This window comes from Cyanistes caeruleus, chromosome 1, assembly GCF_971803275.1.
Source record: "Cyanistes caeruleus chromosome 1, bCyaCae1.hap1.1, whole genome shotgun sequence".
Taxonomy (NCBI): Eukaryota; Metazoa; Chordata; class Aves; order Passeriformes; family Paridae; genus Cyanistes; species Cyanistes caeruleus.
In genome coordinates, this window is record NC_141701.1 from 132,593,646 (window position 1) to 132,614,951 (window position 21,306).

The 21,306-nt window shown below is 35.3% G+C and overlaps 1 protein-coding gene across 3 annotated transcripts in view; it reads left to right on the top strand.

Annotated features, from left to right (window-relative positions):
• Nucleotides 1-21,306, top strand: part of STAM (signal transducing adaptor molecule) — a 44,699-nt gene that overhangs the window by 19,672 nt on the left and 3,721 nt on the right. For 2 of the 3 annotated variants that reach the window (XM_086859724.1, XM_023920254.2), the window contains exons 7-14: nt 298-490; nt 817-911; nt 2,138-2,226; nt 3,818-3,905; nt 6,379-6,433; nt 6,751-6,904; nt 7,428-7,603; nt 8,859-13,977. In XM_086859724.1, coding sequence (XP_086715850.1) covers nt 298-490; nt 817-911; nt 2,138-2,226; nt 3,818-3,905; nt 6,379-6,433; nt 6,751-6,904; nt 7,428-7,603; nt 8,859-9,108 — 1,100 coding nt within the window. In that variant the 3' untranslated portion in view covers nt 9,109-13,977. Of the gene's footprint in view, nt 1-297; nt 491-816; nt 912-2,137; nt 2,227-3,817; nt 3,906-6,378; nt 6,434-6,750; nt 6,905-7,427; nt 7,604-8,858; nt 13,978-18,737; nt 18,809-21,306 lie in introns of those variants that run through there. The other variant, XR_015278559.1, reaches the window with a different exon arrangement.

Here is a 21,306-nt window from a genome sequence, read left to right on the forward strand (position 1 = left end):
GTAAATATTTTACGTCAGTTCAAGGTTGTATCAATATAGCAATAATATAAAAATAAAAAATTGAGTTTTTCTATTTGTGCTTAAATGCTGTTTATTTATCATGTTCATGTTGAAAGCTTCAGTAAATCCATGGGCAGAATTCTACTCTTTGTTATTTACCATTAATTCTAAGAGAAAGACAGTCATTAAAATGCAACAGGAATAGAATTATACTAAAAGTTTTCACAGAATTAAATTTTCATATCAATCAACCCATTTTTACAGGGAATTTTCATCTGAGTAACTCTTCTTTTGTAGCTATTGAGCTGTCACTAAAAGAACAAAGGCAACAGCAAACAACGCTTTCCAGTTTGTATCCAAGCACCTCAAGCCTTTTAACAAACCACAAACACGAGGGCCGAAAGGTTCGTGCAATTTATGATTTTGAGGCTGCTGAAGATAATGAACTAACTTTTAAAGCTGGAGAACTTATAACTATCCTTGATGACAGGTAAGTTATATAGAATGCCTACGAGAATTGTTAAACTGTAAAATTTAATTAGAAATAATTATATCTTCTATGTAGAAGCATACTTTGAAATACAATGAATGGAAATGTATTTCTGTATTAAATGCTTTATTTTGTTATCTCCTAGATTTTTTAGAAATAAATGTATTTGCATAGAAATTCTTGTGTAAAGATTTCTGCATATAGACAAATTATATTTATGTGCTAGTAATATAAAAGCCTTTACTGTGCAATTCCTGGGAAAGTTCCACGTGAGTATGTGATTTCTAATGTATGGGAGCTTTATTTATTTATTTTTTGATCTTCAGTGATCCAAATTGGTGGAAAGGTGAAACTCATCAGGGTATAGGATTGTTCCCATCTAATTTTGTAACTGCTGATCTTTCTGCTGAGCCTGAAATGAGTAAGTAACATTACGTTTATATGTATATGTTTAACCCTGCCATGACTTATGGGTGATTCCCTTATGATGGAGTTCAGTTGCAAGTTAATATGATAACTGAAATAAAACAGAGGAGCCCTTGTTATGCTATCACGAACAATGGTCAAACCAAGGTTGCCCAAACTGTCTTCTGCTAAAAATTGCTGCTGTCTGCTGCTGCCTTTGTCAGCAGCTTCTTTGAATCTCATGGAATTTATTGACACCTACATAAACATGGGCAACAGCAGCCTTTTTTCCAAGTCGCCTTTTTGTCCAGTTGCAGTGGTGTATATCTAATTGAGATGAAACTGAAGGCCCCATGGCAGATAGGACTCTGAGACAGATTACCTGTGTTCAAATAGTTCAAGAAACCTACATGCTGTAGGTATGTACATATGCATAGTTTACAGAGGGGTTTTCCACATGCCGTTTATTTACTTGCATCTATTTTTATCCATCCAATCTACTTTAAATATTTAATAAAAATATTAAATATTAGGCAAGACTTCAAGATTCTAGAGCTGATTTCTGTAAATTTTGTGGGTTTGCAAGATTAATCTTCTGTGATCTCAATTTTAGGGTGCTGGAAGTATGAGCAGGTCAGCAGAATTACATGCTGTAACAGTCATTTATGCTATGTTAAGACTAATAGGAGTGTATAAGAGTTGTATTTGGCTTTTTTGATAAATATAGAGTTCTATAGAATATACTCTAAAATATAGAGTGCTAGTCTCCACTACAGAGGAATGAAATGCTTTGCATATAGGATTTGGTGAAGAAGGACTAGAGAAACTTGAGACCTTTTGATTGTGTACTTTGATCTGGAGAAAAGAAAGCTTTTTGTCACAGATGATTTTATCAGTTTTATCTTAAACTTGACTTGCTAGCCCTATTGTTTCCAATCACTCCCTGAGTCTTTTGTCCTGGTGACTTTTTAATATGTATGTTACGTGCAGGGAACCATTTACTTGCTAAAATGTGTTTCTGCTGAGCTTGTGTGAACTAATTTATTTTTTTATAATGTGATTTACAGATAAGAAAATTGTTTAGGTCCGTGGCTTTCAAATGTCAATAAAATACTAATTTTTAAAATTTTCACAGTACGGGTTTCAAATGGGAGGAACTTGGGCAATATGCTAGTTATATAATATTTATGTCATTGTTTATTTATTCTTTTATAAAATTAAATCTGGCTGTTTATTTTGCAGTGAAAGCTGAGAAGAAAACAGTGCAGTTCAGTGATGAAGTTCAAGTAGAGACAATAGAACCTGAGCCAGAACCAGTTTATATTGATGAAGTAAGCATGGTAAAAATACTGATTGGTACTAAATGCACCACTGGGACATTTAAATATGTGATGTTTAACCCTTTCATTTTGTACTTCAAAAATATGATAAAAAGAGAGGTTTCTTTAAAGTAATAAAACAAATCTGCAGTATTCTCTGTTGTTTAAGAGTCTTGAAGTTCCTAGGAATTTCTGAAATTGAATTTGGAATTGCACTCCATTTTGGGCCCTACTCGGGGATTGTACATCATTTACCTCCAAGCTAGAACCTTACTGTTGATTGGCACATCTACTTTCATATTTTGCTTGAAGTACTTCAGGATGCCATAGAGATACCCATCTTGACTGCTCACTTGGATTTATTTCCAGTATAACCACTATTGTCTACCCTCAGACTGAAAGATCTCTTTCTGTCCCTGAAAAGTCTGAAATTCTGTTTCTCTGTATTTATCTGTACACTCTGTATGTTATCTGTGTACTGTGATATTTACCAGCTCACCACAGGGATCCTGTAGGGTTTCAAGGAATATTCAGTCCAGGTAGATTTTCCCCCTGCTCTTTTGTTTTTTTTTAACCTCAGCTTGGGTTCTGTCATTGTTCTTTGAAATGAGAAATCAGTTACTGCCTTCCTCAAGTCCTATTTAAGGACTATTTAAGTCCCACCTCAAAAACACTTCCTTCCAAGAGATACTAGTTAGTAACCTGATGAAATAGATTATCTGAAGCCTTCAGGTGCCTTTCAGCTTTTGTTTTCTGTGAATCCATTGATTTTTGTTTCAGTCTCTTCTTCTGTTTTTAAATTTGCCACAGTATAATTTTTAAGGAAATAATTTGACTTTTCCCCACCTTTCCATGGTTTAAGGTGGACAAAACATGGTTTTATTTTCTACTTTCATACAACCTATATAACTCAGTGTGAAAAAGTTTATTTATTTGATAGTGCTCAGCTAATAAATGATTAAAAATAATTTATGTGTAATGCTTTTGGTACTTTACCAATATAGTTCTAGACATATTTTTCAAATACTTTATGCCTAATTGTTTTCTAACCTTTGATGTTTTTATTATAAAAGGGTTGCACTTAAACTCCTTACTTAAGCTTGTCTTATTCTGACGTAAACCCTGAAATGCCTCTGAATATCATCCTAAAACTTCCATATACATTGGTAATTACATGCCTCATGTACTGAATAGGCCTCATGCATCTAAAATTGCTTTTCAGTGAATTTGAAGTACCCAGTGTATTCTATGAAAACATTTCCAGTAATCCCACTAGGTGGTGGTATTGCATATGTAAAAACTAGTCTGGAGAATAGGAACTGCTCAGAAAATAATACATGTTTAGAAGGACTTTTATGAATAGTGGAGTATTCTGCATATTCCACTTGTCACTGTTTTTTCTAATTTGGCTTTTCTTTGTTCAAGCATCTTCATTCCTGTAAAATAGCATGTATAATTTGTATTTTCTTAAAGTTAGTCTAGTTGATTCTCCAGTGCCAAGAGATCAAAATGTCTGTTGTAAACAGCTGCTTTAGTTTACTATCCTGAAAATGCTAATTGCCTTGCTGCTGCATTTGCCCTAACTATACAATATGTGTTCTAGGATAAAATGGACCAACTCTTGCAGATGTTACAAAGTGCTGATCCATCTGATGACCAGCCAGACCTCCCAGAATTGCTTCATCTCGAGGGTAACAAAAGAACCAGTTTTTTCATTGTTGTTTTCCTCACTGGTAATTTTCTGTATCAATGCAAATTGAAACTAAGCTGAAACTACTTCAGCTTCATGTACATGCGAGAAGTGTGCCTGAGAAAAGTGCCTGAGCCATAATTATCTTCTCACTTCTTTTTTCCCATATTTATGAGACCAAAGTGCAAAATATTAACTTAAAACAAGTCTACTTTTTTCTAAAGAAAACTGTTTCCTATATTATTTTCCTTTTTAAGATGCATAAATACTTAATTCAATCATATTCATCCAATATTTTTTTCCTTCATAGAGTAGCACAGCATGAGTGGTGAAAGGAGTGTCAGGAAGATTCCATGAGAGGCAGCAGAAATACTATGAATGTTTAGAATAGACCTGTGCATGTCCCACGTGCTATTCATTTGCATGTGTGTTTCTGGAGGAGAAATTAGCATATTAGCATATTAGCAAATACCTCTTAGAGTGCTACAAATTATCCTATTATTTTAGAGTCAAATTGTTCAGACTACCTCTTCACAGAGGCATTATATATCATTTTACCTAGGTTGATAGATGCACCAAAATTTTTGGAATGGAATTTGGATAAGGAAGATAGGAAACTTTCCAATTATGAGACAATTTTTAAGCCAATTATTTAAGCATAGGCATAAATTAACAATTCAGATGACACCAGACTTTAAGAAAATGGCAATTTCTGTGTCTATCCAGAAGTTAATAATTAAAAAATGCATAGACTTGTAAACTTTTAGATATCTCCTATCTTTCCACACCCATCTGTTTCATCATGTCTGTAAATGAATCCTGTTCTAGGAACTCACATCAGTGACGTATCTGTGCATATTCTAGTTCCACAAAACTAAAGAGAGGTAAAAAGAAACATGACTGGTTTTATTCTTTCAAGTCACAAATATAGCTATAGAGGCTGTTGTCTAAGAAGCAGATTGCCTGTATCTGATCCAGGACAGAGGCAGAGAAATTAAAGGTATGCTTGTCAACCAGCCTACAGATGTGGCTTACTTTAGGAGCTGCTTCAAAATGCATTGTGAGATCATTAAAGCAATGCTGAATTTTGTATTGAATTGTGGGACTGCTCCTAGAATCTGAAAGCAGTAGAGAGCAGTAGAAAGTAGTAGTGTGGTCAGATGATTACTCTCCAGCTACCTGCAACAGCACTTGCTAAACATATGGCTACATATAGTTCTACAATGCTAATCCAGGGTTACTCACTCTACACTTATTAAGCTTTCGTGAACTACTTTTTTTGGCATAGGTTCTGAAAATTTTGCTATAGGTGTGTTTTGAGTCCTTGGTTCCTATCACTGGTGGCAGATGCTGATCAACCTTTGACAGTAAAACCACTTCATTTTCTTCTGCCTTCCACATGTCCAGTCACAAATGTCTTTGAATTGGAGAGCTCATCCTAATGTGTGCAGGAGCTCAGGGTTTGTGGCTGGCAGTAGAGCAGTCAACATTTTAACAGACATCTAAACAATCCTTGTCATGCCTTTTGCTGTACTCCATGCTATACATAAAAGTAGGCAGAATTTCAAAAGGTTTTTACATCTTTTCCCAGCATTTCTGCCAATGTATTACTGATCCCAGGTTCAAGGAAGCAGATGAGTACCCCTCATACAACTCCTCTTTCACCTGGAGTTGCCTTCAAGGAACTCAGTAATGATCTGCTTTCACTCTCCATGGCTCAGATGTTTTCAGGACCTTCTGCATTTCTAATATACAAAATTTCCCTTTCAGCTTCTGTATCTGTTTATTTAATATTTGACAGACTCTGCCTTTCTGCTAATTAGCCATGGTTTGCTTGGAAGTTAGATGAGCCTCATGTCCTTGTGCTGAAAGGAGGCATGGGGTGCATTTTTGTTTATTTTAATGCTTTTTCATTCTGGTAAGCTTTTGTGTTGGTTTTTGCACATGTCAGTGGTTTGGAAAACCCCTTTCCCTCAGTTAGAATTCTAGTAAGACCAATGTGCCATTAGTGTCTTTGACGTGCAGATGATTGAATCATTGCAACCAGTTTTCTCCTTCATAGTTTTCGTAGTCCTTTTGTAGTAAAGTTGGATGAGCACATGATCTAGGTTGCAGTCACAAATCTTCCTCCTTGAAGAAGAGATCACCTTTCAATTTACTTGAACCTTTCTATGCAAAATGGTTCCAGTTTTATACTTCCTGGAAGTAAATATGTTTTGTTTCACTTTATTTTTATTTTAAAATATACTTTTTGAATTGTACTACTACTGAAAATTTTACCTGGGTCTCATTCTTAAATTGTTCATGACACTACCTCTGTTATTAAAAATTTTTTTGACATACAGATTATAGTAAAAAAACTAAAAAAACAATTGGACTACCATCTCTTTCTATCTAATTTTTTTATTGCTTTTTGACTTTGCAGTATGGAAATGTTTATTACTCTGATATATTTTAATGTCTTTCTATTCTAGCAATGTGCCACCAGATGGGGCCTCTCATAGATGAAAAATTGGAAGATATAGACAGGTAAAAAAAGATGTTATGTGGTTTGACTGAAATTCATTCTTGGAAATACCAGAGTTGTTACTTGATAATTTCTGTGAATATTGGCAAAGAAAATATGTGTATTTATTATTAGTTTCTCTGAGAAGAGGTCAGAACATTTTCTTCAAATAGTCACATAATAACCTATAGTGTTGTATCATTTGACTCTGGCACTTGTCAGGCATCACTTCACAGTAAGAAAATGTTACTTAACGCACCTCATGAAATTTGCTCTGTCTTGTCTGTCCTAAACTAAAGCTATCTAAATTGTAGAATGAACTGTAAAATATATTTTCTAGGAAACATTCAGAACTTTCAGAGCTCAATGTTAAAGCAATGGAGGCTCTTTCTTTGTATAATAAATTGATGAATGAGGACCCAATGTATTCCATGTATGCCAAACTACAAAACCAGCAGTATTACATGCAGTCATCTGGTGTTTCTGGCTCTCAGGTATGGATGTAACCTTTAATAGCCATTGACCTTATCAAGTTTGCACTGACTGAGCAGTATTTTGTCTTGTTTTTTTTTGCACAGTATATAAAAAAAATAAAAATAAAAATGTTCGTTTTCAGCTACAAGCTTTGGATGCTCTCCTTTTGTGGTTTCTAAAGCTTTTAGTGTTTTTCTGTTTGGTTACTTTTGATCAAGAAAAAAGCCCATCCTGGACTTTAAGCTGCATAAAATTAAAAAATCAAACTGTCAGGGCTTTGCATAGTGGGACAAAGAAAATAAACAACCAAAGGACTACAATTTCTCCCCATCTACTCACAGATAATTCAACATGAAAATGATACTATGAAAGAATTACCATTTTCAACTTCAGTAATTTAAACGCTAAATGCTCTTCACTGGTATTTTTTTTAAAAAAGGGAAACAAAAGATTTGACAGGATGTTTTTCAGTTCTAAAGTCAGATATTAAATAGCAAATTTCCTTGTATTTTATTTCTAATATTGCTTTATTTAACTTCCTAGGTTTATCCAGGGCAAACTCAAGGTAATGCGTATTTGGTGGCAGGGAGTGCACAGATGGGCCACATTCAAGGTTACAATCTTCCTCCAGATCAGCTCCCTTCTCTCAGCCAAGGCACGGTTACTCCATCTGCCAGCTCAGTAATTCCTGGTCAGCCTGCACAGACATCTTACACAAAGTAATTTTAAATGTTTTTCTATTCAAGTTTAAATCAATTTAAACAGAGACTCTTAAATTAGAGAAGTATAAACACAACTGAAAGATACTTCTGTGAAGAAGATACTTCTGTGAAGAATATACTTCCGAAAGTGCAATCATTTGCAGAGTGCTTTTTATTGGTGTCATGTATTTGGTAAAAATTCCTGACAAATTTCCTAAGTTTTTTATTGTTTTTTTTAAATGTTATTTAGTTTTTAATTTTCTGTATATAAAATATGTAATTTATATAGCTCTACACTATTTAATATAAAACATAGAGAAAACTGTACAGAGATGATTTAGTAGTTGTAACTTTTAATATGCTTTTAATGATGAAGATTATCTGCCGCTCTGGCTGGCTCTGCATAATTTCTGAGAGTGTATATTCTATTGTTCCTTGACAAATATATATTATATATATTTATATATATATATAATATATATAATAAATATATATATATATATATATATATACACACAAATATATATAATATTGACAAATATATTGCCACAGAAGAATGGGGAGAATTCTGCTCATTTTGGGAAAGAGGTGAATGGGCTATGGATACTTACTAAAGCTTATACAGCTTGCCCAAATAAGGAAGCTAAAAGAGGCTTTCTACATTGGGTAAATGGCCAAAGATGCTAAATTTGGTTAGATTACATATATTGTGAAAAAGTTTGTGGGTTTTTGTTATTTTTGTTATTTGGTTTTTGCTTGGTTGGTTTTTTTTTGTTTACTCTGTGGAAAGTCATTTTGTTCTAAGAAGTTGGGAGAGACATCCATTTTGAGTCATTAATGTATTTGTTAGTCTTTCTCCCCAAAGATTATTTGGGATAGTAAACAATACAATGATAAAATCAGTTTCTGAATACTCATCTGACTTCTTCGGCTATTTAAAACAGTTTGTTGGGTTTTTTTCTTCATGAACAGAATGCAAGATAGATGGTATTCCATGTTGCACCTTAAAATAAAACACAAGTACAGATTAATGGTCTTAATTTTAAATTTATGGGGAGTGTCTATTGTATATTTAAATCTGAAGAGTGTGTTTGAGTTTTAATGGGAATACTTATTTGCTACGGTTTTAAATATTCAGTGTGTACAGAGTTAGAAGATCTTTGTGTGTATAAATAGAACAACTGAAGAAGCAATAATGTTTTGCTGTTCCGTTGGTAAATTGTTTGTTAAATCTACTTTAAATATTTTTTCTCTTTTTTTTCTTTTTTTTCAGTGCAATGGTTGGTTCTGTTGCTGGAAGTACCTACTCTAGCCAGCCTTCAGTTTATAGTCCACCACCTGGTACTGTTGATGTTGCTGCTTATCAGAATGCTGGAACTAATATGTCCCAGGTGCCAAACTATAACTTAGCACCTACAGCTTTGCCACAGACAGCAGGTAGTCAGCAAGCACCTCCACAACAACCTCAGCCTCCACCACCTCAACAACCACAGCATAGTTACTCACAGAAGGCTCTGCTATAGGATCCAGGACTTTTGATTCCTAATCTTCTTTAACTTCTGCTAAAAGTGGTTGGCGATTTTATGAGTTTCTTCATTTAATCTCTTACACCTTGTTTATCCTCAGCTTAATAAGATCTCTCTTGGTGAACAAGTTCAATTTGCACTGACTTTTTAGGATTTTTTTTTTTTAATTTTGCGGAGGAACTGATATATTTAGGAAATTTAATTCCTTTTAAAATGCCTAAAACTTGGTACAAGATTATTTATGTATGGTTAAATTGGCTAGTTTGTGAAAACTCAACCATTGCAAACTGTTGTGGCATATATGTTATGTACATATAGTGTGTGATTGCAGTAGTGCCCATTTCGTATAACTATGGTGGTCATGTGAATATATTTAACACAATGTTTAAAAATAATTTGCTTTACTATGTTATTTTAATCATGAACTGACAACCATATTTCATAATTTTGTCTAGTTTTAAGACAGATGCAATGTCTTTTTCCAGTGCAGGAAAAACAGTAATTCTGCATATCATGGTTACAATTACAAGCTAAGGTCTATATATGAATTTACAAACTTAGATATGTTTCACTACTTCTTGAATTGAACACAAGTGTATCATGATTAGATAGCTTATCTACCAAAGTAAACTTGTTAACTTGTAAATGATTTGGGGGGATAACAGCAAATTATGATTCTGCTTCGTACATAATGACTAACTTAAAACTACTATTCAGAGGCTGCTAAACATATAATGGGACCATGAAACAGATCAGGATTTTGCATTTTATCATGAGAAGCATGTAATTTATTTTTCCAAGTTTCTTTTTAAAATGAGAACCAGAACTGTATTCTATGTGTGTTGGTAGAGATTACACCAAAGAAAGACAGAGGAATTGATTTGAAAGAGAAAAAATGGAGTTTTAAACTGGAACACACACTAATTACACTATTTTATTCAAGTCTTCTTAATTAGAACATGGAGAATTATGGACATGTAAATCACTTTGCTGAACAAACCTTCAGGGCTTCATTTTAACTCTTGTGGCCTTGCTTAGCAATTTGTTCTGTTTACTATTGTAACACAAACACTTCTGCCTTAAATGTCTGTTTCAATTTCCAGTTGTACCATTTGAGTTCATTAGCCCTTCTATAGTTTGAATAGTTTGAGGCATCTCAACTAAATCCACTTTTAGGTTACTTTAAATTCTCTTCTGCAGCAATATGCATTAGCCTGATTTAATCCCTTGTGTTTCTCAGTAACTTAGCCACATGGCTTCGTAAAGCATGGTATTTTCTTTCTGTGGATGAGGTGCTGCAAAAGAAACAAACATCTAACATGGTAATGGAAAGCAGCATTTCAGGTGTGCTTGAGCAGAGTTTCTTGTACAAAGGCTGCTGTTACTTTGCATTTTTATTCCATCTAGTAATGCATCCTAGTTTTGTCTTTTCCAGCAACTAATTCCACTACAGCAATACTAGATGGCTTCAACATCAGGTCTGCTTTTAGTCCTGTGTGTATGTCAGAAGTTGTTTTTGTGTACGATATTTTAGTGTGATGCCTCTGGAATTAAATGTTGCAATTGTACATTGTATTATAAAATGAGCTTTGTTATCCCATATACTCTTGCATCTGTTCACAGTTACCTGACATGCCTTTGTTTCATTATTTTAATTGACATCAGTGTTTTGCCAGATATTTTCAGATGACTGCTTTGCATAAATTCTGACAGGGGTGGTTACAAACCATGCCTGTGGTTGATCTTTTCCAGTTGGGGATGTTCTAGCCAGCTGGTTGATCTAATGCTAGGATTTTCACATATTTACTTTCTCTAAAATTTTTAAGCATCCTCACAAACTGTCATTTGTTTCAGTACTTTGTGTCATCACAAAAGCCTGTAGAATTTAAAGGAAATACTAAAGAAAAAATAAAAATCTGTCATCTCTGTCATGGATGACTTTATGGATTGAAGAAGTGATGTCTTTAGAAAGGAGTTGTAGTATAATTTAGATAGTGTTCTCTGTATGCATTAGGTATCTCATTCCAAAATCAGATATTCAATGTGTATAGAAATGTATAATTGATACACAAAAGTGAAAATAAATTTTATTCCATTGTTCTTAGTCCTTGATTCAAGAAAAAGCTTGAAGCATCAAGATAATCTTCTTGATATTAACTATTGTATTCTTAGGTTTTCACATGTTGTCACATGTTCCCTAATAAGGTCATGTGGAACTTCTGTACAGAAATGACCCCCAAAAATATATTTGTTAGTAATTTGTCATTGTTTCTAAAATTTTTGAAGTTTTTCCTTGATATCTAGAAATGCTAGATCCTGGTTTCTCATTTGAACACTGAAACCTTATGTGTATCACAGTTCTGCTCTCCAACTTGCTTATTTTGGCCACTTATCTGTTTTTATGAAAATTAAAATCACCTTTCATGTTCATCATGACCAAAAAACCACTTGCTAAAGTTCAGCACCCCTTTAAATTCAGTATTATGAAAATTGGGGAAAAAAAGATGGACACTTTCTATTTTCCTTCATACTTCAATAAAAGTCACTGCTCTATGGTATCTCCAGTAGCTGGCTGGGAATTTTAGTTGACTTTGAATCAGAGTTCATTGTCTTCAGCTGGTGGACTAGGTCACTGTAATTTTAGGTTCTTAGTGTTTCTGTTGCAACCTACATTTTCCATTTCCATTCCATTCCATGGAATTTTCAGATTAAATTGAATTTGGAGCTGTATTACTTCATGCTGATTTTTCTTATCAGAAAATGTCTTCCTGTTTGGTTGTGCCCTGTATGCTCAATACTCTGAAGTGACGCCTTCTCCTACTGCGCTAGATGCTGTAATTGCATGAATTCCTGCAGTCATCCTCTCATATTCTCTCTGATAGCTTAAAAATGATACTTCAGTTCACCTCCTCTCTGCTGGTTTGTTACCATGAACCTGGAGATGCCATTGCTGGTGCTTCTCTGCCATGATTTATTCTCAGATCTCTTGTTTATGCTTTGTTTTGACCAAGTTCACTTATGTTCTACCTTACTATGGTATTGAACGCTGAAATGTTAGTGAGCAGGAGAAAGTACACATATAGCTACTGTGTGGAAAAGCTTTTTAGCAATTAAGTGCCAGAATGTGAACTATTTGAAAGTAAGGAATCATTGGAAATGTTGTTCATGTTCCAATAGAAGACCTGATTTTTGAATGTCTTATTTCATTGCATGTAAGTTATCAATTTAAGGTTAAAATGTGTTCAAGATGTTTTGTATAATCCGTTTTTACTTAACCCTTTAATTAAGGAATACAAAAATGCTAATTAACTTTGGAAGAGGTATTTAAATGGCTTGGTTAGCATGAACTGGAGCAAACTCTGGAAAGTGCCTTCTGTGCATTTCACTTCTATGAGCAAAGTTTTTTTTAGCCATGTGTATCATCTCAATTTATGTGGGCATAACAAAGGTGTTAAGATTTACTGTTCAACCTCCCAGGAAAAACAGTGGGGGTATTATGTTAAAATTTTCTGTACTGATGTCACGGCAGTGTGTTCCAGAGTGTGCAGCTGCAGGAAGAGTCACAATGTATTTGCCCACATCTGTTTAGTAACTGGTGCTGTGTAGATGTTTGTTACGTCATGTTTTGGCCAAAGGACATAGAGAGAGCAGTAAGAAAGAGCAAAATCTAAGAATTCCTGCATGCTTCTCAACAGGTGTGGAGCAGCATACTGCCCTCATGGTACAGTTACTGTTCATGAATTTTGAGGCAGGGGGAACTGAAAAAATTTTGACCTTCAGAAAATTGTGCCAGATGGTTAGGGTTAGATGTAACAGAGATAGATTTGCTTTTAATACCATGTACATATTTTGCTGATCAAATCTAGGCTGCTACTATAGTTCTCTGACTTCCTCTAGATGGCGGGAACATCAGATTTACACTGGAGAACTGCTTAATACCTCATTCTCCAATTTTTTTAGTATTTTCTCTAATATCGCTTACTTTATTTTTCATTCATATTTCAAAGATATCTGTGCAGTCTTTATATACAAAGGTCTTACCTTATTCCTTCTCTGCTGGGGTTCACAGAATGAAAGAAGACATCTCTAGTTAGAACAGCTACACTGGCACTTTGAATTACACAACTGCATCTTTGGAGAACATGTATGTATCTGCTTTGAAGAACAAGGGAACATAATTTATCGAGTTAAAAACTGGAAGAGATGTTTTTAAAGAAAAAGATAGACTAAAAGTTACAAAAATCTCCATTGCCAACAGCAGGCAGAATCATTTTTTACTCTGTTATTCAATCTTAGTAAAGCTGATCAACTCCACACTACAGCTACTCCTTTCTTATTTTCAGCTGCAGTGAAGAATATTGACCTTCAGACATCCATAACCATAGGAAAACATGGAGAAGGCCTTGACATTTGAACTTTTTGCTTCAATATATAAAAAACACTATGTACATTTTTGAAGCCTTGTTTCTTAAATTAGGATGGTTGTGTTTAAAAACATTCCATTTGCTACTATGTAAATTGCAGATCTAAAGTTCCCTTTTCATGCTGCTACCTTGGCAAAAAGGTGGTAGGAGTTTTTGTTCTATCCTGCATGTTCTTCTGGAATCCAAATAATTTTTGTCTTTGTCATGAAAAAGAAAAACCTGCTGCAGTCTGCTTTGGTTTTAATAAAGTGTACACAGTAGCAAAGTGCATTTTTGTTTGGCTTTGTTTGTTTTGATGGTCCCTTTGATGTTGGTGTATGTATATATTTAGATATACTGCACTGTTGTACAAGAATTGTTTTAGTAAATAACACTATTTGTAAAAACTGTTAATTGTTTTTTGGTATGAATGCAAAATATTAAAGTTGGAGTATTTAGTTCATTATGTTGCAAAGTCAATTTATAAATGTTATGGAAGAATATATCTGAAAAGGACTTATTTTGCTGGAAGGGCTTAGAGATAGATACAGTAAGCAAGGTCTGTTAGAAGCACTTAAATTTTCCAGGTTCAGATGGGGTGGAGGTGCGGTTTTTGATTTTTCTGGTTGGGGAGGATTTGTAGTTTTTTTGTTGTTGTTTGATGCTTTCACATAAATTACATTATCTTTTTTTAAACAATCTGTCACTGATTTCCTTCAGCTAACTCAAATCCGTTGTATATCTTATTTCAAGTATGCTGCATGTCCTCTATCTTTTGGTAAATGCATCATGAGTATTTTAAAGGGATTTAAAAAAAAAAATGGAAACATCTGTGTCTGTACAGTCTAATGTATATATTTGGTTACAGAAGAATAAGCAGATTCTATGGTAGCTTGACAGTTAATTCCATTTCTGATGACAGCAACACAAAGTAGTGTAGAACCTGGTGTTTTGATCAATGTGAAATGTCTTGAAGATCAGGCTAAAACCTGGTTTATGAATCTTACAAAGCTGTCAGAATTGAAGCTTAGCAGACTTGACAGCTGTATGCTGTGTTCTTGAAACAATGTTAAGCATAAATTTCTTGCTTAAACCAATGTAGACACCTTGGGAACAGTGAGCAGCAGTACCTGTTTGGCCTGTTCTTAGGGTCTCTTCCTAAAACTGTGAGCCAAACCTCTCAGGACAAGAGCTTATGTGGATTGTGGGTTAGTTCAGTAGGATAATTTGTGTCTTTCAAGAGAATATCTATTCAGTTGACAGAATTAAAAGTCCTACAGTTTGTGTAGAAATGAAACATTCTGTTTTGGAACAGGGAGAGGCAATTAATGTTGACTTTGCATTACTGCCTATCTTTTAGACAGAAAGCATTTTTGTTGAGATGCCTATGATGAAAATAGATTTTGAGAGTTTGTTTCATAGTATTTAAAGTTTATTGTAAAATCTGTTGCCATTAATCTGGGCAGGATGTAATATAAGCATCAATTTGTATTTAAGGAGCTGGAAACCACTCTTAAACCTTTGAAGAACTGGTTCATATTATATATGAACCAGTTCTCATAGCACTCACTTCATATCACATTTATGGAGACCTTAATGAATTGTCTTATTACTGTAGCTAGTTTTTGAAATCTCTTTCTACTCTGTTGTAGGATAAAGATTATTCTCTCTCACAATATTTGTAGATTGAAGTTTCTGGATTATTTTATGTCAAGTCTGGTTTTGTTGATACTGATTGTGATACATGTTTTAAGTGAGAAATGGGAATTAAGCCATTATGAGAGAACCTGTGGGAAAACTTCCATTGATTAAGGCTGATGTGCACTTTCTAAAATTCACATCAATCCTGGGAGTGTACACAGGCAACATGCAGTAATGCATATAGTCATATAGGGCTAAAAAAGGCAAATACGTATTTTGAGCTAAAGGTTTAGAGCATTTTTAGCATACAATATTTTGATATAATATATAAGGAATGTGTTGATTGTAGCAGCTAATATTTTGCTTTGACTTTGCATGGGTTTTGATCCTTATGCATGCACCTTTGATTGCTAACAAACAGTGCAGCTTGGTGACATCACTGCCTTAGCAGCTGTGCTTCAGACCCTCGCAGAGGAGCAGAATCCAGCAGGAACGTGGGGTGCTTGGCAGAGCCTGCCATCATTGGAACAATGCTCAGTAGCACAAACTCTGACTGGCCAGTGTCTCTGTTTACCACTTTCTGGCTACAGGAAGCACACATATCAAGGAATGGAACCCTTCAATATGTACTTACCTGGACCTCTCACAATTTTGAAGCTTGATTTACTAATGAGGCTCTGACTGCTACTGAAATCACACTGCAATCTATTTCTAGCTGGTTGTGATGGCTCACTCCTGTTGACTCATGCATCCTCACATAATACTTGTGGATTATGCAGATGTGTTTTATTTTGCAGTCTATGTGTCAGACTGTCCCAATTTACCGTGCTTCTTAAAGGAGTGTGAACAGTTAGTTCCCTTGATTTTAATGGCTTTTAGACTTGTGAAAATTTCTTCAAATTAGTCTTTTTCTTTGCCTTGTGAAATACTGTCATAGCTGATGCTGAACAATGGTTAGGTAAATCCTTCAGCAGAAATCATATGGCCTGATGATTTATAGGTAACACAGTGATTTTCATAAAAATACGTTGGTTTATGTAAGAACAAATAGAAGTCTCCAGCGAATGGAAGAGAAGTCGTGGTTCTCTGAACCTGAGTTTGAGCACAGGGTCAGGACAAAGCATCTCACTGAAATGTGGTATTGAAATTTTCAGATAAGTTGGTTGGGATTTTTTTCAGAGCAATCATGGGTGGTGTCTAAAACACTCTTGTTAGGGGTGTGTTTTTTCAGAGAACTCTTTCCTCCTTGTGGGGTGAGACAAAACAAGTACTTTAGAATTTTTTGCTTTACTCAAATCCACATTCTCACTTTTTAGCCAGTTTCTCTGCAGTCATGATTAAATTTATCTGATTGTGTGGCTAATGACACTCCACTATATCCACTGGGATATAGCATTAGCAGTTTTAAAGCTCTTCCTGCTTACTTTATAAAGTAGGTAATTTTAATTTAATAGTTTATTTTAGTAAGCTTGTTCTTTCAAAACAGACATGTTTTCTACTCTTGAGCACTTCTTCTGGATAATCAAGGCCTTCTGTAAATGTTAGCTGTTCCTTCCAAGGTTTCAGAGTCCCGCTGATCACTTCAGGGGACAGCTATGTGTGCTACTTGCTTAGAGCAGTTCCTAATTGCCTCTTCCAAGAACTAGACTCCTTGAATTTGCCCATCCATGAGTCTCAATTTGACACCAGATTTCATCCTAAGCTTTCTTTATTTAAGACAGACAGTAGGTAGCATGAAACAATTTTGTATATCTGTGAACAGCACTGAGGAGCAGCATTCAGTGGGATCCTGTACTGTAGCAACAATGCAGGAAGTCCAAATCCCAGCTCTCCTCTATATATATTCAATCAGTTTCATGTAGCATATGTATTTCCTAATGGTTATCTCCTATTATATACTTTCTCATAGTTGATCCTTGCAGCAAACATGCCCAGAAATACTAATGGTTAATCATAAATCTAATTAATTTCATATATACACTTACATGAAACCTTTCTCTCTTTCTCTCTCTGGATGTTCCCAGTCTGCAGATTGTCCTTCTACATAATGCAGGTGTGTTATGGAGCCTTTTATCTTGTTTTCTGGAGTACAGACAGTCCTAATCTTTAACCTCTGAAGTACTGTGTCCCTCATCACTGGTTCAGTCACACAATTGTTGTAACTGGGCTTTGTGTTTTTAATTTTTCTGCAATATCCCTTTGGCCTATAGGGTATTCTTTACATAGCACCTTGCCATTAACTTGGGATCATTGCTTTCTTATTCACTTTTTCTCTTCATGGTGTAGTTTCACCAAGGGAATTGGCCAGGTTTCTCTTCCTGGTGGTGTAGTTTCACCAAGGGAGTTGGCCAGATTTCAACCCAGGAAAGGAGCACCTCTGTTCTTGGGGACCAAAGTTTGGTTCCAAGATGTTTAGTGATACATGCTGATAGTTCCATCCTGCTTGCTAATTTTATTCATTGTAGGATTCAGAAATATAAATACTGTAGTTTGTGTGGCAAGTCCATCATAAAATTTCATGTGTAGGTTGCCATACACTGTGTGTTCCTTTTTAGATTCACAGAATTATAGAATGGTCTGTGTTGGAAGGGACCTTAAAGATTACCTAGTTCCAAACGCTCTGTCATGGACAGGGACACCTTCCTATTCCTCAGAACCATATTCAGACTGGCCTAGAACACTTCCAGGGATGGGGCATCCACAACTTCCCTGGACAACCTCTTCTAAACTGCTGTTAAGAATTGTTATTACATTGCAATACAGTTTCACAGGTAGGCAGCAGTCAGGTAAAAACTGCATTGACCTCCTACATGTTCAATTTATTTTTATAATGTTCTACTTCTGTATTAAGGAATATAATCTCCTGCCTCATCACTGCCAGATCAGTTTTTATCAGCAATCCTACTGCATGTTCCACAACAGTAAATCCTGTAGGCTTAAAAATCTTATCAACAAAGTCAGAAAAAAGTCTCCTTTTCATGATTCCCTCTTAAACTCTGGGATCCTTCAGGACAGCTGTAGCATTGTCTATATATTCACAGAATATTTAAGCCTGCCTTTTACACAGAGTTTACTAGAATATGAAAAAAAAAATTATCTATTTTCTTTTTCCACTGGAGTTACAAAGTCCTCTGGAAAATTAAGGACTTGGCCCCTGAGGTACAATAGTCTTGGATTGATTTCTATTAAGACTAATAATCAGTTCTGGATAAAATCAGTGTCTGTAGCACAAGACTAAAGAGATTGTATTTCATTTGAGAAAGTTGGTAAAAAAGGATCTTTGCCTTTGATAGGAGAATGCATATTCAGGTATTGATACAGATGTCACCTTTGGCATATGCTTTGCCATGGATAGTAATCTTTCCCTCACTGATTTTTCAGTCTTTCAGTGATTGTGACTCCCATTGCAAAACTGTAAGGGATGTTTTGCTGTTAAGTGGATCTTAACTACAGATTCAGTCTGACATTATTACCCAGAAATTCTTTGTCTGAATTTCTCAGCTAAACTAGACTTGACAAGTTATCCATAGCTTGTTACAAGTATTCAGTCTTTTTTATTTGTAATATTTGTTTGTCTTGCAGAAATGAACAGAAGAGGCAGCTGTTGAAGGTATCTCTGGCAAAATATGGAATGTCGTAGTCAATATTTTGGGGTAATTTTCTATTTTGCAATAGCAATGACAAGCAAGAGGCCATAATGAAATTATTCTAATCCCTATTCTTAGTGCTTCACTGCTAAATGTGGCTTCAGTTTGGTTGAGAATGGCATGTGGGGCAAGGTCGTAAGGAATTGAGAAAGGTGGAGAGATTGAAAGAAAGCAAGCGAGAATTGGAGATGAATGATGCAATTAGTAGAGACAAAGAAAGAAAAAGACTTTGTACAAATAAATGAATCTTTAATAATAAAGCTTTGTTTCTAGGAGGTCACACATGCTTTGTATAGAGGATTCATCCATAGAATCCCTCAATTTCTGTAAACCAAGCAGTACTTTAAGTCTGCGTCAAAAGTAAACCAGGCCTCTGAGTGAAATCAGAATTATGGCATGTTCTGTAGTTTCAAGAGATTTACAGAAGTTTTCTGCTTTGGGTGCATTAGTTAAACAACTCACCCAGGAGAAAAACAAACAAAACTTAAGGATGTTTAAGGCAAGCCTTTTTGGACTGTGTTCTGACTCCAATGGCATGCAATATCTTGAGCACTTAATGTTCACCTTCAGTTGTTTACATTTGCACTGAGTGGTTTGTAGGGAGAATCAGGTTTTAAGATTTATGAAGCTCTTTATCTTGCTTTCCCCGCTATACCTATGTTTTCTGTTTGCTACTCTGGTCTCAACTTTAAAAGTGTAAAGGAAGCACAGGATGTATATGTGGAGCATGTTTTACTATATCCTGCTCCATTGCCTGTGTGACATTTGCTGATTTGGTTTCCTGTGAAAACTGATGGATCAGCTCACTTTTGGTCATAGATAGCAGGCAGGAAGAGCTGCCGGGACTCCTAAGAATAGTCCATTAAAATCCGACTTGCAGAACAGAGCTGAAGTGAGTGTTTTTATTTTGGGAAGAAAAACCAAATGTCATGTTTTGATACTGCAGAAGGAAGCTGTTCTCAGAAAATACAGATATTTTGAGTTGTTCATGATTTTAAACCCATTACTCTACAGAAAGCTTAGATAAGGTGACAGTGTCAGGATGAAACACAGAGAGGACGAAGCTGTTGCCTCGTTGCTGTCTGGGTTGCTTGGCAAACTGCCACAGTGGGGCTGCCTGAGCAGCTGCACACTGTACTGGGGAAATAACAAATGGCACAGTTGCTGCTGTACCTTCAGAAATAGGCTCCAAGGTTCCCTTGTACTGAACTGAATGCTGCAGATATCTAATTTCTGGTGGAGGTAACCTAACTTGGGTTTAAATGCAGATAGCCTAGCTAGCTACCAGTCAGTGAAAAATCAGATTGTTTTATCTAGGGTTTCTCACGGTGCTTTAAATAACAGGAGTAATTGGAAATATTTAAAAGTTTCTTATGAATTTCTTATATTTCTTATGAAATAGTAAAGATAGAAAATTGTAGAAAAGATATTGACAAAATTAGTCTCAAAAAAAGACAAACACCTACCGTTTCAAGAAACCATTCTTAGCCTATCAGAGTAATTATTTCCATTTTATTTTTTTTCTTATTTAACTGCCATTTAATCAGTCTTGAACCTTCACATTCAGGATTAAAATAGCATCTAGATTTCATATTTTCACAGTTGTGGCTGATCTCTTGTTATTAGCCAAGGCACCAGAAAAGGCAGATACCAAAGCCAAACGCTGTCTGGTTTGGGATTCTTATGCTTATAGATAATTAATTCTTATAGATACCTCTAGGTATCTTTTATAGTACATTCTTTCCTATTTGTGTTTTGAGGTTTTAGTTTTTTCAGGTTTTGGCTTGGTTTTTCCTTTTTTTATTTTTATTTAACATTTTTAATTTGACATACATAAGAAATGTTAATCTGGGGAAATACCAACAGAAACTGACAACCTATATCTGTATGAAAACAGGAGATGAAGCTCTTCTGGTGTCTGGTCAGGGAGGAGGTACAGGACTATTTCTTAGGAGAGATGGGGAGGTTGTATGAGGCTCCTCAGCCCTGCTGTCAATGGGTATTGACTGATTTCCACCTCCTGTCTCCCTGCTCTTCTGAGGGAAGCTTTCATGATTTTACTTAATCAATTTATTTTGCAATAAAGTTTTATCATGATGTAATGACTGCACCTAGGAGTGGCCAAGGTCCTGCAAGTATTGATAAACCTCCTCAGGACACTACATCAGCACGTCTTAAACTGCAGAAATCAGGCACGTGGTAACTGTGCCATGTACCATGAACATGCAGAAAAATGGAATCCAAGTCCCTTACTCAGGTGCTTCTGGCCTGAGTCATTTCAGTACCAGTTCACCCAGCACTTTTCAGGTGGCAGGTTTTTCAGGGTGGCCTAGTGCTGTACCTGTATTTAACATGTTGCAACATTAACTTTGGAGTTCTTGCAAAACTTCTTAAAATTCAAGGCAAGACTGTTGAATTTCACAGAAATTATTATCTGTAGACTTAGACTGACCCCTTCTGTTATCAAAACTTCATAAGAGGAAGAGAGCAACTTAAACTTCTGT